Source organism: Podarcis bocagei (assembly GCF_964188305.1).
Source record: "Podarcis bocagei genome assembly, chromosome: 1".
Classification (NCBI taxonomy): Eukaryota; Metazoa; Chordata; class Lepidosauria; order Squamata; family Lacertidae; genus Podarcis; species Podarcis bocagei.
In genome coordinates, this window is record NC_138125.1 from 60,789,622 (window position 1) to 60,813,509 (window position 23,888).

Consider the following 23,888-nt stretch of genomic DNA (forward strand, 5'->3'; position numbering starts at 1 on the left):
TCCCCCCGCGATTCTTGAGCTGCTGTCCAAACCTCTTTTCTCATGCTTCCTTTTCGTTTTAAACGTCTATTTGGACGCCAAGTCGTCCGTCCTTGTCACGCATTGTGAGCCTGTGGGGATCGAGAAAAGCCGGTGCCCGACCCCAGGAGCGCGTTTCTCTCAAGGTAGACATTTTCAGATGCAAAATCACTTTTTCAGTTAGGAATTGAGGGGTTTTTTTTGGGGGGGAGAGAGAGATAGGAAACCACCCGCCCCATCCCTCGTGTGGGTGGCTGGGTGGGTGTGAGGGGGCGATGTGGTGCTCTGAAAAAGGCCACCCGGGAGCGTGCGCGCGTGTAGATGCGCGCGCCCTCGCGGCTGGACGCAGTGCTGCGAGCCTGTGCGCTCTCATCTTGGATGCGGTCTGGAAGCTCACCCGGGACTTGTCTCTTTTCCTCTCTTGCGCTATTATCAGATCAGTCTCCTGTGGCCGGGAGCGCCTTTCCTATGTACGAGCCGTCGATTAATGCGATGTCCCCCTAGCCTCTCTCCTGGCATTTCGGGACCCCCGTTTCCCTTCCTACCTCCTCTCCCCTCCCCTCCTTTTCCTCCCCCGCCTCTCTCCCTCCCTCCCTCTCTCTCTCTCTGTCATTCTGGAGCCCTGAAGACTGCCCTGATCGCAGCACCGCCACTTAATCCAAACAGCTGGGCCTCTCCAGTTTGCTTTCCTCGACGACGTCTATTTACTTAAAGAGATCTACAACCAATTAAGAAGGGGGAGAGGAAGAAGAGGGAGGGAAGAAGACGAGGAAACCGACCTGGATTGAAACAAACAAACAAGCAAGCAAACAAGCGAGCGAGGGAGCCAAGGAGCCCCCCCCCCGCCCGACGAGAACCACAACCTAGCGGCCGCCTCGTCCATGCGTCCCGATTGGACCCGGCGCGCCGGTGGCCACCTAGGAGAGCTGCCTCGGCCGCTGCAGCCCGGCGCTCTTCCCTGATGGGCCCGTCGGGGCTGTGCTGTGCCCGGAGCTGAGTGCCGCTGCGGCCCCCGCCATGCCACAATGGTGACCGCCTGGCTCGTCCTGCTGAGCGCCTTGCAGGCGGCGCGGGGCTCCCCCGGGCCAGCGGCGGCCGGCGGGGCCCCCGTGGGGGCCCCGTGTGCCCGGGGAGGGCCGTCGTGCGACCCGCGCTGGCGTAGAGACGCGGGCGGGCGCGGCGGCGTCTACGAGCATCTCGGCGGAGCGCCGCGGCGCAGGAAGCTTTACTGCGCCACCAAGTACCACCTCCAGATCCACGCCAACGGCAGGATCAACGGCACCTTGGAGAAGAACAGCGTCTTCAGTGAGTACCGCTTGGCCCCCTGCCCGACCCACACCCGCTAGCCGAGCTCCCCGAGCCCCGACGTGGAAGCCAGCCCCCCCCCCCAAAATCTGGCTCCCAAGTCGAGGCGCGTTCAGCCCCGACGACCGGGCCTCGCCGCCGCCTCTCGGCGATTCGACGGCTGCTCTTCGGCCCCCGCTTTTCGGGTCCGGGTGACACGACACCTGGAGAAACCCACCCGATGAACCCCATGAGCCGTCGAAAATTAAAGGCTGCCGCTTAGAGGCATGCAAAAGGGATCAGACGTGTGCGCTGAGAGGTTACCCACGGGAAATTTCTCACCCAAGGTGAGATTTTTTTTTAAAAAAAATAAATTTAAAAATCAGATCAAAGCGGGCGGTTTTAAAGCAGAGGTTGGATGGCCATCGGTTAGGGATTCTTTTGCGGCGATTCCTGCGCTGCAAGTGGTTGGATTAGATGACTTTTAGGGTCCCTTCCAACTCCACATTTGCCGAAATCCCCGTGCCGGTCCCGTCCTTTGTGCAATCTTGATATGTTGTAATAATACCTTCGGTTTATTTGAGCCAGGGACTAAAATTTGAGTTCAAGACCCTGATGGGTCTTCAAGCACATTGTGTTTTTTGGGTGGGGGAGGCACGCTGAAAAAAAAAAATAAACATTCGCACCTAGCTCCGGAAACATACTGTAGCATGTGTTGACTTTTGCCAATTCAGCTTGAGCGAAACGTAGAGGAGCAACAGTCCCTATTGTACACAATGGGGGGAAAGCAGGCATTCTCTGGCTTTGCCAGTTCAGCCTTGGAAATTTTAAGCAATGATTGGCAACCTGTACAGAGAGATGCTTGGGATAAAGGGTCTGGCCAGGGCAAGTGAGAACCATAAGGATACGACAACAAGACAATGCTTCTGACCATGTGCAAAGTATTTTCTGTTGGCCATTGGATAACCACCACCAGCTTCCAGATAAGGCAGTGGCTGAAAAGATGTGCATGATAGATGGTTGGCAGTGCTTGTCTTTTTAGGGATAAATTTTAGAAAGGTTATTCTACCCACCCACCCTCAAGCAACCAGTCCAGAAGACATTATAAATATACCCCTCAAAGGAACACGGCAAGTAGGTTAAAGATCAATTTCATGGAAGATAAAGGCTGTCAGTGGCTGCCAGCCTCAGTGGTTATACTCTGCCTCCATGGGTGCAGGCAGTATGTTTCTGAAGTTCAGCTGCTGGAAGCCATGGAAGGTCCCAGATACCATTGGTTTGCCAGTGAGAACAGGATGCTGGGCTGGACAGGCAACTGACTTGATCTGGAAGGGCTCTTCTTAAGTTATGTTCTTGTGCTTGTTACAGATAGGTAGCCGTGTTGGTCTGCCATAGTCAAAATAAAAAAATTCCTTCCAGTAGCACCTTAAAGACCAACTAAGTTAGTTCTTGGTATGAGCTTTCGTGTGCATGCACACTTCTTCAGATACACTGAAACAGAAGTTGCCAGATCCTTCTATATAGTGAGAAGGTGGGGAGGGGTGTTACTCAGAAGGGTGGTGGGAATGGGAGATTGGCAGATAGCTGAGATGAGCCTGTTGACGACTCTTAACGACTGTAATAGGTCTTACAGGAAAAGGCAAGGGGTGAGAAGGTGAGAAATGGCTTAGTCATGTATAATGGGATAAGAATCCAATGTCTTTGTTCAAACCAGGTCTCTCCATGGTTTTAAGTTTGGTAATGAGTTGCAATTCAGCAGCTTCTCTTTCCAGTCTATTTCTGAAATTCCTTTGTAGTAAAACAGCTACTTTGAGATCTTGTGCTTGTCAGTCATCTTCCAGTGGCTACCACTGATGCAGTGGATTAATAAATGTACAGTGGTACCTCGGGTTACAGACGCTTCAGGTTACAGACGCTTCAGGTTACAGACTCTGCTAACCCAGAAGTAGTACCTCAGGTTAAGAACTTTGCTTCAGGAGGAGAACAGAAATCGCGCGGTAGCAGCGAGAGGCCCCATTAGCAAAAGTGGTAAAGTGAGGTATCAGGTTAAGAACAGTTTCATGTTAAGAATGGACCTCCAGAATGAATTAAGTTCTTAACCAGAGGTACCACTGTATTAGTCTTTAAGGGGCCATGAGACACATTTGTTGGTTTTGCTACAAAGAAAGAAAGAAAGGAGAGAGAGAGAGAGATATTACCAACACTACCGCTCTGGAAATTAAATCTGTTTCTGTGGCACGTCTTAGTCTAAGAATTGTGGCTGTTTTGCTTCCACATATTTAATTTTTCATTTTTTCCTGTATTTTCTGCCTTGCACTTTACATATCAAATACTCCCTACAGCCAAACATAAGACACAATGGGAAACAAACCACTGTGTGTGTGTGTGTGTGTGTGTGTGTGTGTGTGTGGTCACATCCACACTATCCATTTAAAACACTCTTATGACACTTTAACCATTATGGCTTCCCTCAAAGACTCCTCGGAACTGTTGCACCCTTAACAACTCTTGCACCCTTAGCAGCCTACAGTTCCCAGGATTCTTTGGGTGGAAGCCATGGCTTTTGAAAGGACTTTAATGGATGGTATGGATGGAGAAAGGCTAGTTCCATCATAACTAGGACTAGTGAGGCTGAGATCCTTTTCTTTTTTTGCCTCTGGATGATGCGAGTGGGGAATTTTTTTGTTTTTGAAAGCAGCTTCTAAAATTACACCCCCCCCCAACTAGGCTGTTCCTCTGCCGCTCCAGACAGAAAGCAAAGGGCACAAAGGAAGGGGCTGCCAAGAATCCCCAGCAAAGGTCTTTTCAGGTTTGTCTCTCCCCAAAAGGAGAGGAGCGGATGGGAGCCCAAAGGACTTTCCTCTCCTCTCCCTTTTGTTCCTCCTCTTCCTGGAAATCTTTCCTGGACTTAATTTGTTTCTCTCCCCCTCACTCCTCCTCATCTCTCCAAATATACATCCCTGTGGGGAGGAGAATCAGTGCGAGAAGAAGCAAAGAAGCTCTCTGGGATTGACAAAAGTTGAGGATCCACTGGGAACTGCCCCTTAGCTTATCCGTCTCCTAAGGTGTGAGTTCCCAGGACCAGCTTTCAAATCCCTCTTCCCTTTTATGACACCAGGTCAGATTGCAGGCACTAATCCTGGAGAGGGAGGCGGCTGGTTTGTAAATAATGTGTCAAGATGACTTTCACACTTCCGCCTGTTCATCTCAGCCTGTTTGTTTGGTTTCCCTTCCCCTCCTATTCACCTTGTTTGATTTGTCTTCGGAGAGTTAGGGCACATTTTCTGAATGGGCTGTGGACATGGTAGGATGGGCACATTTGCTTATCAAAGGCAGGCTGCCTGTGTTAAAGACTATCCTGTGCAAAAGGAGGAACATTGCAGTCAGAAGTCAGGGCACACTCAGACATGGACACCCATCACTCGGTGGCAAGGGTGCAGGGGTGGCATAATAACTGCCATCTCAAGCAGTGCTTTCAGGCAGCACAGTAATTTTCAGTGGAAGCAGTTCAGGCCAAAGCAAAACACTCTAGCAACTCCTGCACATCAAAGGGACTTAAAAGTGCTTAGCTCTGGCTCGGTTTTGCCACACCTGACTATGTGCATCACATCCCTGGATCATGGAATCATAGAAATTTAGAATTGGAAGGGAGCCCAATGGTCAACTCCTCCAACCCCCTGCAAGGCAGGAATCTCAACTAAAGCATCCTTGACAGATGGCCATCCAACCTCTGCTTAAAAACCTCCAAGGAAGGAGAGTCCACCACTTTCCAAGAGAGTCCGTTCCACTGTTGAGCTGCTCTTCCCATCAGAAAGTTCTTCCTGATCTTTAGCCGGAATCTCCTAACTTGAAGTCGTTGGTTTGGGTCCCACCCTCCAAAGCAGGAGAAAACAAGTTTCTTCCCTCTTCCATGTGACAGCCCTTGAGATATTTGAAGGTGGCTATCATATCTCCTATCCTCTGCTATGACCAGCTTATATTCATTGTATAAAACTTTCACAAAGGTTCCTCAAGACTCTGTGGAAAGAGGAAATATATTTCAATTAATGTATAAGTGAAGCAGATTAAATGAAACAGATTAAGCAGATAAGAATTAAACTCACTGAGATGTTCAAATCTTGGTCAACTGTGTGCAGCATAACCCTTCCATTGTACCACAACATCATAGAATTGTACTGTAGAAGGTGAATCTTTCAGTCCTAATCTCTTGCTTCAAGAGGTTTAATCTCAGGCATCTTCAGGTAGGGTTGGGGGAGGCTCCCACCTGAAACCTTGGAACACTGCTTTCGACCAATGCAGGCAGCACTGAACTAGATGGGCCAATGGTTTAATTTGGTTTAAAGCAGCTTCCCATTTTGACACATGCCTACCCAATCTTTTTTCCTTTGATCTCAAAGGAAAGGAATATCATTTCTTGAATGCTTGCGGTTCACCTGCACAGAGAAGAAGAGAAAATCTACTTATGGGTAAATTTACACATGCATCCACTCAGTGGCACTCATTCAAGTGACAGCTTGAATGTGTGAAACAGCCCTCACTGATCAAACACTTCAGACAGAGATTTAATAGCACAATACTTTTCAGTGGTGGCAGTTCGCACATGTAACTTAAAACCATCAAGTGATGCCATAGCACAATTGTGAATGTGCCAATTGTGGGATATTTAAAATGCAGTCGAGCCAACAATTTTGCTAGATAGGCACAGGATAGGAGCTGAAGCTCACCGAGTTTTCCTGTAAACTTGCTAGAATGAACCCTGTGAGAGACACTCCCACTGTGCCCTGCCAGAAGGAGGGCATAGCTATATATTCTCCTACCTGCCTGGGCACACCCTCTTTCTCTCTTTCCATCTCTTTCTGCTCTGCCAGCAACGTGAGAACATCTGCTGGGTCTGAGCTCCAATGCTTGGACTGCATCTTAAGCTGGACTTAAGTATGTCTTTGTAACTGCATTACCATTTTAAGTCTGCCTGAACAAAGCTGTGGTTATCTGTTACTCTTCAACAAGTATTCTGAGTGAGTAAATGTTATTTCTACCTGTTAAAATATTGCTTGTTTGATTATTGCTTTAAGGGGGAGAAAAGAGGGAAATACAAGGAGAATCCAGTTTGCCTTAAATCATCCTGGATTTCTTAAACTAAAAGGCTAAAACTAGCCTATCTAGCTTCCCTTTTAAGCTGCAAAGGGCTAGCACTCTGCTGAACTCACAAACGTGAGGAAGAATGATAGCTACTAAATATACCCTCTCCTAGCATCTAGTCACATCCCAGTGCCAAGCAATTCTATGGTCCTGCCATGCTGGCAGCCAGTTTATGCCCACATATTGTCAGTACATTACCCACCATCACATGTGACGTGGGTGAAAAGGATATATGCACAGAAGGAGCAGTATTTAAAATATGGCTTACTTCTTCATTGCCATAGAAATCCCAAAGCAGGTTACATTCAAATCAAATGCACGATGTATATTAAAACAAACCGGGCAGGAAGAAAATTGGTTCATCTATCTATCTATCTATCTATCTATCTATCATCTAGCTATCTATCTATCTATCATCTATCTATCTATCTATCTATCTATCTATCTATCTATCTATCTATCTATCTATCTATCATCTATCTATCTATCTATCATCTATCTATCTATCTATATCTATCTATCTATCTATCTATCTATCATCTATCTATTATCTATTTATTTATCAATATAATGACAAATGATTCAGGAGTCCTCACAGAAAAGCCTGGACAAATAAATAGGTCTTTATCTGGAACTAAAAAGAGTTTCCTCTAGCCATAACTGAGAAAGGAGGGAATTCTGTAAATGGGGTGCCAGTACCATAAAGGCCCTGTCTCTCCATTAGGCATCTGTGTCCTGAGCTATATATATATATAACTTAGCACAGCAGCGTATATAGGTAGCCATTGGAATTCTTTTAGAACTGGTGTAATATGCTCACAGTAGACAGTGTATTATGCTCACTGGTGTAATATGCTCACAGTAGACAGCCCCACACAACAGCCTAACTGCCATTTTGTGCTACCTGCAGCTTCTGAACTAACCTTAAAGGCTTAGAGCTCATTATAGTAATTCAGAGGTGGGGAGCTGGAGGGAGCTGGTGGGCCAGAACCATATAACACACCCCAATGAGCAACTTTGTCGGTCACCTGGTAACAGCAGGTGCGTCTTTAGTGCCAATCACCTGTTTGGTCTGGAAGTGCACCTTCAAAGAGGATCCCTGTAACCATTGATCAGCTGGTCATCAGTTACTGGGAGCCCCTTTGACGTCTCTGTAGAGGAAGAAATACTCCTAAAAATGGAACATTTTTAAAGGGTCCCTGAAGGGGAAAACCATAGTGCCGCTGATTCCAGCTGATTGCCAGGGCTTTAGTTTTGCAGGGCTCTATTCAAGCACCAACCACCAGCTTATTGTTGGCATCCATGCTGTGCTTTGAAGCCCCAACAATCTCTTGAATGGGCTTCAACAGAAAGCATGGCTTGAAAGTGCCTTGCAACTGTACAATGATCAGCTGTAAATCCCTGTTTGGTCCAGCCGTGACTTTATTACAGGGCAGGTGACTGGCCTGGCCAGAACAGACTGGCAGGCCAAATCAAGCCCACAGGCAGGTTTCTAATTTCTGCAGTCATCCCATGATATCCACACGTTGAATCTGGACTCCTATTCATATTCATATTATTGTTTAAATTTATTAGTATAATTTTCTTGCCACAGGCAGCTCAAAGCAACTTGACAAAAAGCTAACAAAACAAAAACAAGAAACCCATACATTCATAAAGACCGGGGGGGGGCATTAAAAATATCCATACAGGATGAAAGCCCACCTAGAAGCTGAAAGCCTGCATAAAAGGCTACACAGAGAGAGGGCTACCCTGGTTCAGAAATCCACGTGTAACATGTCAGGATGGAGCATGGGGAAGCTGCATGATATTGGCAGCATGGAGAGTGGTCCATTCTCCCTGTCCTGTCTAGGCATGGTCCCTCTTCACATTATTAGTACAGTGGTACCTCAGTTTAAGAACAGCCCCGTTTACAAACTATTTGGTATACAAACTCTGCAAAACCAGAAGTAGTGTTCCGGTTAGCAAACTTTACCTCGGTCTACGAATGGAAGCTAAATAGTGGAAGGGCACCAGCGGTGGGAGGCCTCATTAGGGAAAGCGCATCTTGGTTTAAGAATGGCTTTGGTTTAAGAACAGACTTCCGGAACAGATTAAGTTCATAAACCAAGGTACCACTGGAATGGGGCTATAGCCAGAATCCTGTTCTATGTAATGACATTGCAGGTGGACTGGGAGAAGGTGTGGACTGAGGCTATTCCTGCCCTGACATGCCCCCATTGATACCACTCTCGAGTCTTTCCACTAGCAGAGTTTTGTCAGTGGTGGGGATTTGCCAGCATATCTCTGCTTTGCCAGTCCATCCCTGAAGTTACATCAATGATGTTTTTCTATGATCTGCCAGTGCAGAGGACTTACACCAAGTCTTGAGGCTTCTCTGCCAGTATAGGATGATGCTCTGAGTGATGTACATACATGCAGGTGAACTGGCCATAAGACAGTTTCAATGCAAAAGAGAGTACAAAATAGCTCCACCATCCTTCCTGTGAAGGAGAAGGCAGTATTTTTCAAAAACTGTTAAAAGACCTTAACTGAATTTAAGCAGGAACAATTTCTTAGTACATGAGATAACAAATTCAGTATTGAAAGCAACAAGCTTTTAAACTATTGGTGTCATGATTTGAAATGAAAATAATAAATCTGTGTGTGAATGATGTTGATTATTCTGACAGCATCTCCCAAGTGCTTTCCTATCTGTTGGGTCTCCGTACATATAACATTTTTTCAGCGTGCATATAAAATCTGTTTCCCACCCCACTCCGTGGAATGTCTAAAACCATCATGTGACTTGCATGAATGTGATGGACAAGTGTTTGAAAGCATATGTCTAGTTATTTGTTTTTACATGTTGTGTTTTCTACTGTTTATTGTACAATGCTTTGTGAGTCTTGGGCTTTAAATGCAGAATGCATTTAAAACACACACGGAAGCAAGCAGGCAAATACGTGTCACATGGCTACTCTGCTCAGAGAGCCAGGCTTGCTTGCACACTCTCTTTTGAATGTTAACATAGTGGGAAACACGAGTTGGTTGCTCTTTAATGTGTGAAGCAGTCCGGGATACATGCATACCTTTGGCTTTCTTGTTGTTTCACTTGTCTGGGCGATGAGACTCTTTCCTTTGATGGTCTGAAATAGTTCCACTCTTTGAATGTGGCTTAGACTGCCACATTGTCCTTCCCTGCAAGGGCTGCGCTGACTTTCTAAATGACAGACTCCATTCATGGTTCCATACGTGGCTTCTAAGATGCTTCAGCCTCTCGTCTGAACTCCATTTTGCCCTCTGGAGATCTCAGCCGAAGCATTGTCCCGAAATGGGCAGCTTTGTGGTTTGCTTCAGTAAGTCAAGCACCCTTGTGTCCCCTAAGAAAGGCATTAAAGGGGATTTAAACTTTTTATAGACATATAGGATTAGGTGGCCCTCTAGTTCAATGTCAGATCTTTCTTTTTCTGAGGCAGTTCAGTCTCAATCAAACAGCTGGGGATTTACTAGCAAGAGTTTGCTTCAAACAATTCCCATGCTTTTATTTTTCTTCCCCTTCCCCTTTTCTTTTCAATACAAAAGGGTTTGCTTATGAACTAAGTCGTGAATGCAGGTATCTTGTGAGATGGTGTCCTTAAACGGAATGTTTCCCAGATGGAAGTAGCATTCGGGCAATTTAATATTAACAGCTGAAGACACAGCCCATTCCCTGGGAGACCCAGGTTCATAATTCTTGCTCAGTTCTAGATTCAGTCCATAGCCTTGGACAAGTGCCTCTCTGCATCATTTTTTCACTTCTGTGGGAATTGTAATAATCAACTTCATCAACTTATTGGGAGGATGAACGGAACCAGAGCTCCTGACAGCCAGTGTGATGTAGTGGTTAGAGTGTTGGACTGGGACCTGGCAGACCAGGGTTCAAATCCTCTCTCACCTGTGAAGCTCACTGGGTGGCCATGTGCCAGCCATCTGCTCTCAGCCTAACTTACTTCACAAGGTTGTTGTGAGGATAATATGTGGGGGGGGGGGGACTGTGTATGCCGCCTTGAGCTCCTTGAAGGAAAGATGGGCTACAAATGAAATAAATAAATGAAATGAAACAAATCACTTTGCAGAGCAACATGTCAATTATGAACACAATTAAGTAGGAGATGCAGGGATCTCTGGGGTGCCTCGTCCATTACAGTGTTGGGTTTCATATTTGCAATCCAGTGACCCCCAGAGCTTCTGGGTATGTGTGCCTGACAGCACAGATCTGAGACAAGTATGTAGTCCCAGTGACAACAAGTGGTTTTACCTGCAGGTAAACATGGGAGGTTCATGATGTAAAAGTGCTATAAAATTTGTTGTTGTTGTTGATGATGATGATAATAATAATAATTCATTGTACAACATTGTATATCATTAAGCTAAAGCCTTCCTTTTCTGTTTTAGGCATCCTTGAGATTACTGCAGTGGACGTTGGAATTGTTGCCATCAAAGGCTGTTTCTCCGGCAGATACCTGGCCATGAACAAAAGAGGCAGACTTTATGCTTCCGTGAGTGCTATTTACAACAGAAGCATCTTAACTATGGCAAGGAAACTGAAGCATCCTACACTGGAGTGCCAGTCATTTTCAATGGGGATTTAATACCATTGTAGTCCAAAGGACGCAAATACTGGTGCCTATGTACAAACGTTTATAGAGAACAGAAATATGTCCTTTGGTTTTAATGTGGGGATTAAGTAGCCAGTGCTTGGAGGCCTCTAGATAAACTATTATGGTAAGCGCCAGGCATGCTCATTTTCCTTTCATGTGTGCTGCTGATCAGCCAAAGAAGGAGGGAGGGAGGGAGGGAGGGAGGGGGAGAGAGAGAGAGAGAGAGAGAGAGAGAGAGAGAGAGAGAGAAGGATTTATAACTACATAAATTTACATGTCAAGATATCCTTTTAGAGACTGTAAGTAACTCACTCAGGTGAATAAGTGTAAAGAGGTAAGGAAGTCTACAATTCACATTGTGATCAGGAAGGTTTCTCAAAAGAAAAATCTCCTGGGGATGTCAATGGGAGTCCCATTTGCACAATGCTATGAATGGGCTCCCAGTGTGCGTAAAGTAATTTAAGTTGGGATCTAACACAGCAGAGAGGTGCAGCACCAAAGCTGCTAACAGACGGAAAGAATGTGTAAATGAAATGAAGTTTTCCTCCAACACTTTCCAATTACCCTTCTGTACTTTAATCCGACTTCCTGGTATGTATATGATAGGATACTTTACAATGAGGATTTGAGAGATACTGCACTGCCAGATAAGGAAGGCTGAAGAAGGGTTTAAACACACATTTACTGTGCATATTATTTAATGGAACCCAGTGCAATGTTGGGGTGTGTGTGAGAGAGAAAGAACTGGGAGAAAAGTAAGAGAAAAGCATTAACCTGTAGTGTTAAGATGAGGAAACGACTCCATCTTCCCTCTCAATAACCCACGTGCAACATGTGGCTGAGAGACTGCCACTGTCAGCACCCTTAACAAACCATCATTCCCACGATTCTTTGGGGAAAGCCATGACAGTTAAAGTACCAAACCACTTTTAAAGAGTGCTTTAAAAGTATGGCGTGGATGTGAGTTGGCCGCATTAGTTAATTAATTACTGGATTCCACGGTTAGCCAACTCCCCCCCTCAGAATGGAGCATATGAGTTTCCCAAGTATTTTCCCAAGCATTAGGGATTATTGTGCTCTAGATCAAGGGGCTCCTAAACTACCCCTTGGACCCCTAGTGGTCCATCAGTTTTGTTTCAGTGTCTGTAAAAATACAATTAAAAAAACCCCCACAACATACAGCATCTAGCACAGCACATTAAAATTGCTACAAAAGACCAACAAATCATTGAGTGGCCCCTCAGGAATTTTCAAATGGTCCATGAGAAGAAATGTTCTGGAACCAATGCTCTAGATGAGATGTTAGAATCAGTGGGTGAACTAGCTAGAGCAGCAACTGATTAATTGCTGGAGGCCAAACTGCATCTGTGAGGACAAATTTTAATTAGTTGGGCTGAGAGAAGATAACTTTCCTCGTAAGAGCAAATGGCAGGCTTTTGTTCTTTTGGTTTTGGTAATTTAGGCATCTTTAAATATCTCCAAATGCATACACACAATATAAATCAATGCAATTCAGTGATTATAAATTTATACAAGTCATTGATTCACGATACATTGACTAAAGAATTATTTAGGTCAACAGTCGCAATTAAAATTCTACCTATTTTTGTTAATTTTTCATCTGCAGTTTCCACCTGCAACTTTCTATTAGCAATAGGTATTTTTCAGCACTTATCCTTCAACTTGGAGGGCCACAAAAATTGTGACCCACCAAGCCAAACACAACCCACTTTTCATAAAGAGATATATAAATATGCCATATTTAGGGGATGATTTACAGTTCTTTTATATATGAAGAGTTGTCCACAACTCTGCCATATCTCCATAGACCTCTATTCTGTTAGGCAGCTTTCCCTAATAACTATAACTGTGGTTAGCTGAAAACAGAAGCAAAAATGTCTGATCTTCCCATGTCTATGCCAACAGGGGAGAAGGCATGGAGCAGTGTGTGAGCCCAGGCCTTACCCAGCCTTGTTGCCATAATGGCAAAGTATGGTTTAGCATTAAGTCTGAATGCAGCCACTCAGGCTTCATTTAGTCTTCTGACACTGTTGCCTTCCTTGCTATGTTGTGTTTTAATGTTGTAACCCATCCTGGGACCTTAGCTTGAAGAGCAGATAATAAACATAACAACAACAACAACAACAACAACAACAACAAGAAGGCAACTTGTTTGCCTGTAGAAAACCATTATATAAAATAATTGCAATTGCTTCATTAAACTTCTCTTTATTAGTGTTTTTCTTATGCATTATCCTTGTGAGATTTGCAGCCTTGGATTCACAGCTGGGGTCTACCTGGGGGTCCCTGATGTAGTACAATTGAAGAATGGACCTATTGACTCCCTCTGCTGGGCTAACCGATAATTCCCTTCTTGTAGCCTTTTCAATCACATCATGCTAGGAGAGTAGCCAGTGGCCGTGCTCCCAGTTCCAGGGGAATCAGAGCTCTGAGCATCAGAAGTAAAATATGTGGAGAGCTACAAAACAGATGAAGGAAACTATGGGAAATGGGCATACCCTACAGACAGTTAGTCCATGGACTATTGAACTGGACATCTCTACAAGTGCTGATTTTGTTGGAATTTAAGATGTCTAATATTCTCCAGAGCAGAAGTAGAGAAGCTAATTTTCAGCCTCAGGTCCACATTACTTCATGGGCAACTTTTTGGGGTCACATGCCAGAGCCCTTAGTTTTGCTTAAATTGTGTGAATAGTTTTCAAATTGATTCTGCATGCATACAGAGTTTTTGATCCCTGGAGGTCCCGACTTGTATCCTCTTTTATGTGCCACTGTTAGCTTGCATGAAGACAGCTACATTTGATCTGAAATAGCCATTAGTTCTTCTTTTGGATTTCTGGAACTGATGGTTCTCCTCATTACATTACAGGAAACCTACAATGCTGAGTGTGAGTTTGTGGAAAGGATTCACGAGCTAGGCTATAATACGTATGCATCCCGCATATACCGGACTGTGCCCAATGGAGCCAGCGGTAGGCGCAAAGCTAGCGCTGAGAGACTCTGGTATGTCTCCATCAATGGGAAAGGACGACCCAGAAGAAGCTTCAAAACCCGTCGGACCCAGAAATCTTCTCTCTTTTTGCCGCGGGTGTTGGATAACAAAGACCATGATATGGTCCGACTATTCCATACAAATGCTAAGTACAGAGAGAGCCTGCTAAAGCCTCCGAGCAAGAACCAGAGGAGACGCAGAGGACACTAAGGGATGCTCTGTGGGGAGGGCAAAGGATGGAGAACCAAGAAGACAAGTCAGTGTTCATAGTGCTACTAAATATCTAACAAATATGACTGCGTGATCAGTGTGGACTCAGAAAGTAATGTTACGCTGTATGTATATATTTTACCAGTTGTCTCACCAAACATACTTGCTAATAGGTGTTTTAGACTTATAATCCATTGTTAAGGGCATATGATATAATAAATCACAGCATGTCCACGTGTAAATTAGATGGATGCAACAATTCTCATTGTTTGTCTTTGACTATTCTTTCTCAGTTGCTTTTTCATTAAGTATCGCCATTTTGTTAAATTAAGAATATTTAAACACAGTCATCTCCATTCCTCCATAGGGTTGTCATCTGTTCAGAGAAAACTTACTCTGATGGAAATCAAATTGTTTTAATCAATTACATTTGTATACATTGGCTTATGACAAACCAATAGTTGAAGAAACCCTCCCTCTCTTCCTTCCTTCCTTCCTTCCTTCCTTCCTCCCTCCCTTCCTTCCTTCCTTCCTTCCTTCCTTCCTTCCTTCCTCCCATCACTTGAACCTAGTTCCCACTAAAATTATGGGATGACAGACCTGTCCCATTGATTTCAGTGAGACTTTGGGTCAACTAATGTTACATCTTTACATCTGAATCCAGCCCAGTGTTTTTAGACAGTGTATGTATGTGTCATGGGAAGTACCACCTTAGAGGAGGCATAAACATGCAGTTTTATATTTTTAAAAAATTAGCTTTGAAAAAAGAAGTATTGCATAGTTAATTTGGGATACCTTTTGAGTTTATTAAAAAATATCATGCAGCGCAATTCTGTATGTGCATACTCAGAAGTAAGTCCCATTGAATTCAATGGAGTTTACTCTCATATATCTGGGTATAGGGAAAAGGTTGCAGCCCTGGCTTTCAGGTACTTATCATTGTGCAAACATAATATTCCCCTGCTCCAATTTAGAACGAATATTAAGAACTGCAATTTAAGAATGATTTATTTTGTAAAATCTTCTTTAAATTAATTTGCCTTTCATTTTAATCAACAGTAACTACCAGATATTAGTCATTACTCTTTATTAATGTGAAATGCTAAGCAGAGTGCATTTCGGGAAAGATGCATGCTGCTAAGATTATTGTTCTCTTTTTTTAGTTTTGTTTGTTCAAAACTTGAGGATATTTTAAAATAACTTCCTGTGCATCTATAAAGCTTGCTGAAGTGTGATATACATTATTTAAAATCAGGCATCAGGAGAATATTCAAAACAGGTTGCTAAATGCTATAACAGCTTCTCTGCTTTGACGTGGAACTATGTTAAATCACTTCGTTGAAAGAGAATAGCAAAGTTCAAATATCATCTCACACAACATTTAAAAGTACATTGGAGGCTTTCTGAAATGGTGTTTGTGCCACTTGTTAACATATTCAGTGTGAGATAGAATGTGGGATGAGATCAAATGCAATACTGGCCAGTGGCCGCTACAGGATATTTCTTTTCTTTATAAACCCAAACTAATTTCAGAGTCTTGTGTGTAATTTTATTTAGGTTCCTACCAGCAAGGAGGTCAAAAGAGTTTTGGTACCTTAGATACACAATTATTGTGGTATGCCTTTTCCCAGGCAAGAGCTTGTTTCATTTGATGTATGAAGCATATATAAATAATATTTTTTAAACTTCTTTTGATTATCAGCAATGCTAAGCTGGTCCTTTTGTTTTTCTCTCTCTCTAGCCTGGATCACATGTTGTGTTAAGCCAGAGCGGAGGGGAAAGGTTTGTAGGGAACACAGGACTTGGTTGGAGATCTGGATCATCTGATCTGATGCAAGGATAGAGATCCACTTTAGCTCAATGGGCCAGATCTTTATCTCCTCCCACCCCCAGGCCAACTTTGACAGGTGAGCAGGGCTGCCCACACGTCAAACATCTGACAACATGATGACTGATAGGCAGTCCCACTCACCTCTCAAAGTTGACTCACGTGGCAGGGGGTCCACTCTGCAGCACATTCCCTGCAGAGAACATGCTGACAAAGCAGCATCGAGCAGAATTGACTTCTCCGCTCATCAGTAGGGATTCAGTCCTGCTCCCTGAAGGTATGTAGATAGGATTCAACTTTAAGGTGAAAGGAGAAGTTTCCTATCTGTCAGGGTCAAGGATGAAGGCTGCATATACACCATACGTACATTCAAAGCACATGACTTCACTCAAAGAATCCTGGGAATTGTAGTTGTTAAGGGCTAGGAATGGTAGCTTTGTGATGGGTAAAACTACAGTTGCCAGGATTCTTTGGGGGAAGTCATGTGCTTTAAATGTGCTCATATGTAAGTGTGCATGTACAAGGGGACAGGGGATTCTGCACCTTAGTGGCGTAGAATTTCATCAGCTGTAACTTCTCTTCTGCATACTGTACTGTACAGGCTGCACTCCAGGCACTGATTTTGTTTGAAAACCCTGGCTTCAGCAACTGAGCTTAGGGATCTTTATCCCTGTGTCTGGATTAATGTATGGCAACCCACAGCCCCAGCCTTACCCTGATGCCACATGAGGGAACGTTGCACAGTGTTGGATGCAAAGGCTAATGTCAGAGCTGTCATGGTGGTTGACAAAATAGACAGGTCTTGCAATATTCAGGCCAAACCGATCATTTCACAATCATATCAGAAAGTGGAGAAATCACAGGGCCTCAAAGCTATACTGATTTTCAGAGATAAATTTAAGGATCTCATAGCTACCTGAACTCTCTTGACTGCTAGGCTTGAGAAACAAGCAGCTCTGTAATGTGTCGTTCCAGAGAAATATGACCATAACGAACTGAATTGGCTTTAAGAAGGATGCAATTTTATGCTTTCCATTCTACCTATCCATTTCCTCTTCCTTTCTTCTTTTTTTCTTTTCATTTCCCACTAGTAAAACCCTTTCTATATAGAAATAAGTATTGGATGCTTAAGACATCCTCCCCTCTTTGAAAGAAAGAAAAGCTATTTTAAATAGGCCTTTGAAGATTTCAGCAAAGCTCAAGTTCAAATGTCTCCTGTTTCCTTTTGGAAGATCTGAAGGATTTGGGAAGGTGAACAAGCAAAGCTATAATTAAAGAACAGTTGATGGTAACCATCCCCTCCTGGTTAGCATTCTCAAGCCACCTCCAAATATAGACTGCAAAAGAAAACTTCATCCCATTTTAGGCTTGCAATAGTTCAGATGCCTCAATGGCAGAGCAGAAAGAAAGGCCTTCTGAAAAGCTGAGGGCATACACAGAAAGTAGTAATAATAATAATAATATAAATAGCGTGCCCTTCCCCTCACACAGAAAACCTCCCAGTGTTCGTGTGGGATGACTGAGAAGCACATTTGGATGATGGCCAGTTGTGAGGGCGCTCTCTGCAGGAATTAAGAAAGATACCTACTCCTGACCAATCCTCCGTCCCGCCCTCCGCCGTGCTCTACACTCACAGGGTGCTAAATCTGCCACTTGGGGAGGTTGCTGGCGCTGGCAACCCATGCTATGTCACTGTCTGGGAGTAAGCCACACAGAATTATATCAGACATACTTCTGAATAGGCGTGGTTAGGATTGCACTGTAAGTTTCTGTGAACACTGAATTTTAAAAAATTGGTTGGGAGGGTTGACTGGTGAGAAAGATGAGGGAGGTATGGGGGGGCGGTGCATACCATGGATTGAAATGTTTTGATGTGGGCAATTTGTGCACAGATATGTTTATGTCTTCTTCCTTGCCTCTGTGTTTATCTCCACCCTCCTTGCATAAAATGTTTTAGAAAGGTAGGTAATAAATGCTACTATAAAAAAAATAACAGCACAATCCTTTACATTTCTACTCAGAAGTTAACTCCATGTGTATATAAGCATACCCATACATCAGAATGATTTTCTTTTATTTCTAAAAAAAGGTCTTACAGATAATAATCCACGAAACATTAGAACATGAACATCCATAAATGTCATTAAAAGAGCTTTTGTTGTTGCTTTGGAGAGCATTTTCCTTTAAACGTGACATCATGTTATTTTAAATTAAATAAGTAAAAATCAAATCAAATAAAGATTTAATGCCATTACAAGAACAGAATACTCAAGCTCACAACTCAGCTAAATCTCTTGTACTCCGCAACACAGAATGTGTAATTATGCACTGTGGGATAAATTCAAAGAAACGCTGAGACTGTTTCAAAGGAGGGGCCATGTGAGAGAATAATGAGTTGCCTTGCTTTTCAAAAGAAACTCTGGGCACATCTATAGGGCATACAAACTGGAACAGACCTCCCTCAAGGCATGGTGGTAGTGGGATTGTATGCTCTGATTGTAAAGGCCCCTATGGATGAGTTTTCTTGGAAAAACAGGCCATGACCAACCAGGGTCCAGGCCAAGCTTGCATCAATGTTTTGTATTCAACAGCGATTAGCCTCTCCACCCTAGAAGCTGATCTTACAAATAAGTCAGCATTGTGCATGGAATGGAGGCAGTTGAAACAGCGGCCCTCTTCCATGGTCCCGCTGTCAAAATTCAGTTGCATTCCAGCTGGAAAAGCAACGACAGCTATGAACATGGTACAAGTGATTTCTGTTAAGCGGCTATTCAGCATTCCTATTGCAGAAATCATCTTCATGTTTGAATAATCTATTTGGATTCTTTTTCCATGAAAATATCCACCTATTTGGATTCTGTTTCCATGAAAAAAAATATCCATGTACATAGCCAAAAACCTTCTCTATGAATTTCTAATTTGATGTGCAGCATTTTATTTTTTGTAAAAGGAGTAGTCAAACATGCAGCATTCATAAGAGTCTGAATAGTTTGCTGAAACTGTATTACATGATTCTGGTGCTTGTGAAGATCAGCTGTAAATCAGGCAATGGACAGAGGAATGATTTGATGCAATAAAACCTATGGCCCCTGTTGGACTCCACAACTTATATCAGCCTCAGCCCCATCTACTGTGGCCAATGTCCCAGGATGGGTATTGTAATCTAGCAAGGGAGATTCCCCATTTGTGGTTCAATGAACAGGTGAATTGCCATGGATGTTCCAAAATCCCTTAATAGCAAGGAATTTATTTGTGCAGGAAAATTCATGTGTGCTCTGCATTGTTTGCAGGAGCACACTTGCCATCATTGGACATGGGTCTGCTTTTACAATGGCCTGACAGGTGTGTTGCTTACATACAGTTGGAAGGGTAGTAGCTGCATCTGGAATGACCAACCCAGTGTAGACATCACTGAGACTGGAGTGCAAGCATGCTGGGAATGTGAACTTGGAAGAGCACATCTTTTGTTTGAGGCTCTGTGTCCTAAAATCTTGTGATGCCCCAAATCTTGCTGACGCAGCACATATGAAAGGCATTGAGGCATCATACCTGACGGTTGTAACTTGCCCACTGCTCACCTCCATAAAGAAGTGTGCTCAACACACAAGCCTGGTAGACCTTCATCTTGGTATTGGTCATTAGCATCACATTCTTTCATACCCTTTTGGAGAGGTGAGCCATGGCTGTAACTAGCTTTACCAATGGCATCAATGGAAAGGTTGTCAGTTATGGTGGAACCCAGGTAGACAAAATTGTCTTCCACCTCAAGTGTGTGGTCACCAGTGCTGATGCATGGAGTGCTGGTGATGTCCTGATGATCCCACAGCAGTAACTTCAGTCTGAAATATAAACTATTGGGTTGCAGCCAATGTTAATCTTACCCAGAATAGATCCAAATTACTATCACATTGCTTTTGTGCCTGGAGACAGATTGGTGGGAGCTCCTGGTTAGAGCAATGCTTTTAGAATGAGATTGGCTGAGTGGTGCAGAGCGCTTATTATCCAGAGAATGGGAGATTGACAGAAATATTGCACTGAGCCTCTCTAAATTCTAATGGATTATGGAAGGATTTGTAGAACAGGAATGTGTGTGGCTTTGAGATTTGGGGTATTCTATTTTATTTTTCGCTTGGTAGGGCTAAGCCCTGGTTGCCCCAATAGACCAGCCTTCACTTGTTTTAATCAGGGAGTAGGAAAAATGAAGAGTGGAAACAGTGCGACAAACTAACAAACTAGAATTCAACAACAGTAATTCACTGTAGTCATGTTTCAAAGGTATCCTCTCAGTTAACAATGTATACAGCATCAGACTGAGGGCAGTGCAGGTGGTTCCCCCACACAGGGGAAATCAAGAAGACCCATAACTGAGAAGATCCAATGGGGTTGCTAAATTTTGGCCTTGCTCAAGGTGCCATTCTGCCAAAGATTACGAAAGCCCGCCCCTGAAGAATACGAGTATCTTGGGGGGCCCTCAGATACATGGGGCCCCAATTCTGTGCATACCCATAAACCCACCAGTCGTTTCAACTATTAGTAAATGCATTCATGTCCATATTGACGTGACCTGATGTGGACCTGGTTCTGCCCCCTTCATGCTCACCCCCTTAGTTACTCTTTTAGCTATGGGGGGGGGAGGGCAGTGACTGCTCTAAAATTGGAGGAAGTTGATGGTTGTGCTCATGGATTTCATTAAGAGGCTCCTCCATTTTCCTCATAATTCAAGGACTGGTTTAGAATAGACTAAATAGATGCACTATTGCCATGTATAAGGTTGGTGTCTATTAACATTGGTAGGAATGTATTGTTTTGCACATAGTCTATTATTGGAATATTTGTACCACATCCAATGCACCATTTATGTCTCAAACTTTATTTCCCAAGAGCAATACCCAAGCAAAGCCTGTACTGAAATCAAGCCTATTTATAAGTATCTTCACCTCTGACACCCAGATCTGAGATCTTGTATCTGATGTTTCACTTTACATGATCTGCCATTTGATCGGCTGTAGTAAATGCCAATCTTCTTTCTGCATAGAGTTCCCAAGAAGCAGGAAGTTGCTGTGTTGTTATCAGTGTGATTGTGTCATTAATGATGGCCCTGCCAGGCCATTTGCTCAGCTGATTAAGGCCAAAATAGTTATGTCCACTTCAGTCTCAGTGAAATTGATAATACGTAAGTGCACATAACTGAGCTGTACTGCGATTCATGTCTTTGCTATAAGATCATCTCCTTGAGACTGCTTGACAAAGGAAGTAACTTATATGACTGAAGGCTGGAATTTATAGATCTACAAGCCAGATCCAAATATAGTGTGCTATAAATGTGTAAGTATCTCTGCTGGCCACTTTTACCCTTCCACCAACTTTCTCTGCCCAATGTATCATGATATCACCAGGAGTAATTACATTAATTTCCTTTAGTGCTCTATTTTCTAACCATATTCCATTCACATTAACTCCCAGGTCTGTTTTCATATCTCTAGAGTACATTCGACCTCATGCTGGACCTTGTTGACATTTGTGATGTATTTCTCAATGCTTCCCTCCCCCTCCGTTGACATCACAACTTTATTTTCAGCTCAGCGGTTTTCTTGGCTTTGAGCAATGAAACACTGCCTGCTCTTCAAGACTAATATATGGCCCCTGAGTGAAGGCGAGGCTGTGATCCAAATCAAGAGTTTCGTTGACACCATAATCCTTAGGAGTGCACAACTGGAGCATTTCATGAGCAGTAAGCAAAGGCTCCCTATTGATTTATGGCCCTGGTATTTGATCAGGAGTCCATGTTCTGTGTCACTACTACTACATGCAGACTTCTAATTAAGGAAATTAACTAGTTGTCTGACTTGTAAGAGGAGAATTGTTATATCTGTAGCATGAGGCTGCTTTTATGGATTCTCCCTATTTTTACAGTGGATAGGCTCCAGGCATCTAAGAGCATTCAGTAGGGTCTGAAGAAACATCCCTAAAGTTCTAAGATCCAAGCTTGCTGCTGCAGTTGTCACATTATCCCTCCTTTGCCCAACCTTGGAGAGGTATGGGAGACTATCTCTTTGTGGGCAGGGACAGAACTGAGGGCAGAGAAGTGCTGCGTGACAACATGGGGGTGGAGCTCAACCAGGGTATTTATGTTGGCTCCCTCCTCTCTCCTCTGGTGACACCCAGTCCTCCCTTGCTAAGATATCAGTAGAGGATTAGCTGGCATGCTTACATTGGCCTCCTATTTTTTCTCTTCCCATCTACTCTGTACCTGAGAACTGGGGGTGGGGGTGTGAGCAGGTAATTGATTTAGCTGGGGATTGGGTTTGTTAAATAGGTTGATTGTTCCTTCATAACCTGGCAAGCTTGTGTGGTAAGTGGAAGAAGGAAGACCAGTAGGGGAGCATGTTGGAACAGCTTCACGGTACCCGAGAGTTGCCTGTGGGGTTTTGGTAGCTATCAATAGGGTAAGGACCAATGCTGTGGCTAACTTTTGTAACAGGAGCATCTCCACCCACCCCTGTCATTCAGCCCGGACACTTGAGGTCCAGCTCCAAAGGTCTTATGGTGGTTCACTCATTGCAAGAAGTGAGGTTACAGGGAACCAGGCAGAGGGCCTTCTGGGTAGTGGTGCCTACCCTATGGAACACCCTCTGAAGGCAGCCCTGTATGGGGAAGTTTTTAAGGTTTGATCTGTTATTGTGTTTTTATATTTTGATGGAAGCTGCCCAGAGTGGCAGGGGCAACCCAGTCAGATGGGCAGCATATAATTAATAAAATTATCATCATCATCACACTCAGAGTTGACATGCAAGGCAATTTTCCCATTTAGATGAAAATTTGCAAATTCTATGTCCATCTTAGAAAGGTGGATGGTTCCTGTGGATTCCCTAATAATTGCTCAGAATCATGAATTCACATCCTCTGTTCACTTTAGGGTACTTGGAACATTAAATGCACAAATACATCTGTAGGGTTCAAAGGCAGAAAGAACACTGGTGGTATAAAAGTATGCAGTCAGGAGAAGAAGGGGTGGGATCAGCACATTTTTTTCTATAGCTGTCTGGATACAGCATCCTATAATCCTATAGCAACTTAAGTGGAGGCACTGACTTTGTAGAATTCCCTCCTAGATGATCTCCACTGGGCTCCTCTTTGCCTCTCTCTATCACTGGCAAATACTTAAAACAAAAAATCTAATTGGCTTTTTCCATAAAGGTTGCTGTTTTACACCTTGCATGCTATCCGCTGCATTCCCCCCCCCCTTTGCTAACATTTTAACTGCAGCTATTTAATAGTTACTGACTTGCTGCTATTAATATTTACATTTTGTCCTCCTGCACTTTTGGATTTATTGATTTTGCTTGGTTTTCACACGAAGGCAGGTGATATTGTGAAATCAAACCAATGTCATTTCGGATCATGTGGTATAGTCTAATAAATTGCTTCCCCGCCCCCCCAAGTCCAAACAAATTCAGGATACACCATCAATGGATCATCTGAATATCAGCCTGCCCGTGACCAATGATTCAGTTCACCCATTCACCACATGCTCATCTCATTCTGGGATGGCGGGTAAAAGTCCTTGGTCACAAGGAGAGTACAGTAGCTATATGAGCTGCCCCTTACATAAATGCTTCACTCTCTTGCCATAGGAGCCAACTCCTAGGGACTGTGGGGGCTTTGGCCCCCCACAATAAAATATCTGAGGGGGCTGCCCCCCGCAAAGTTGATGGGCATTTGCATTCAAATGGGGTGTGCACACTGTGTCATGGATTGATTTTATTTTATTCAA

General features: G+C 43.7%; 1 protein-coding gene across 1 annotated transcript; it reads left to right on the forward strand.

Moving 5' to 3' along the window:
- The first annotated feature begins 1,035 nt into the window (after positions 1-1,035).
- FGF3 (fibroblast growth factor 3) lies at positions 1,036-15,911 on the forward strand. The gene is made up of 3 exons (XM_081166688.1): positions 1,036-1,323; positions 10,858-10,961; positions 13,954-15,911. The coding sequence occupies exons 1-3, from the start codon at positions 1,044-1,046 to the stop codon at positions 14,284-14,286; spliced, it is 717 nt and encodes a 238-aa protein (XP_081022814.1). The 5' UTR covers positions 1,036-1,043; the 3' UTR covers positions 14,287-15,911.
- Positions 15,912-23,888: the final 7,977 nt, after the last annotated feature.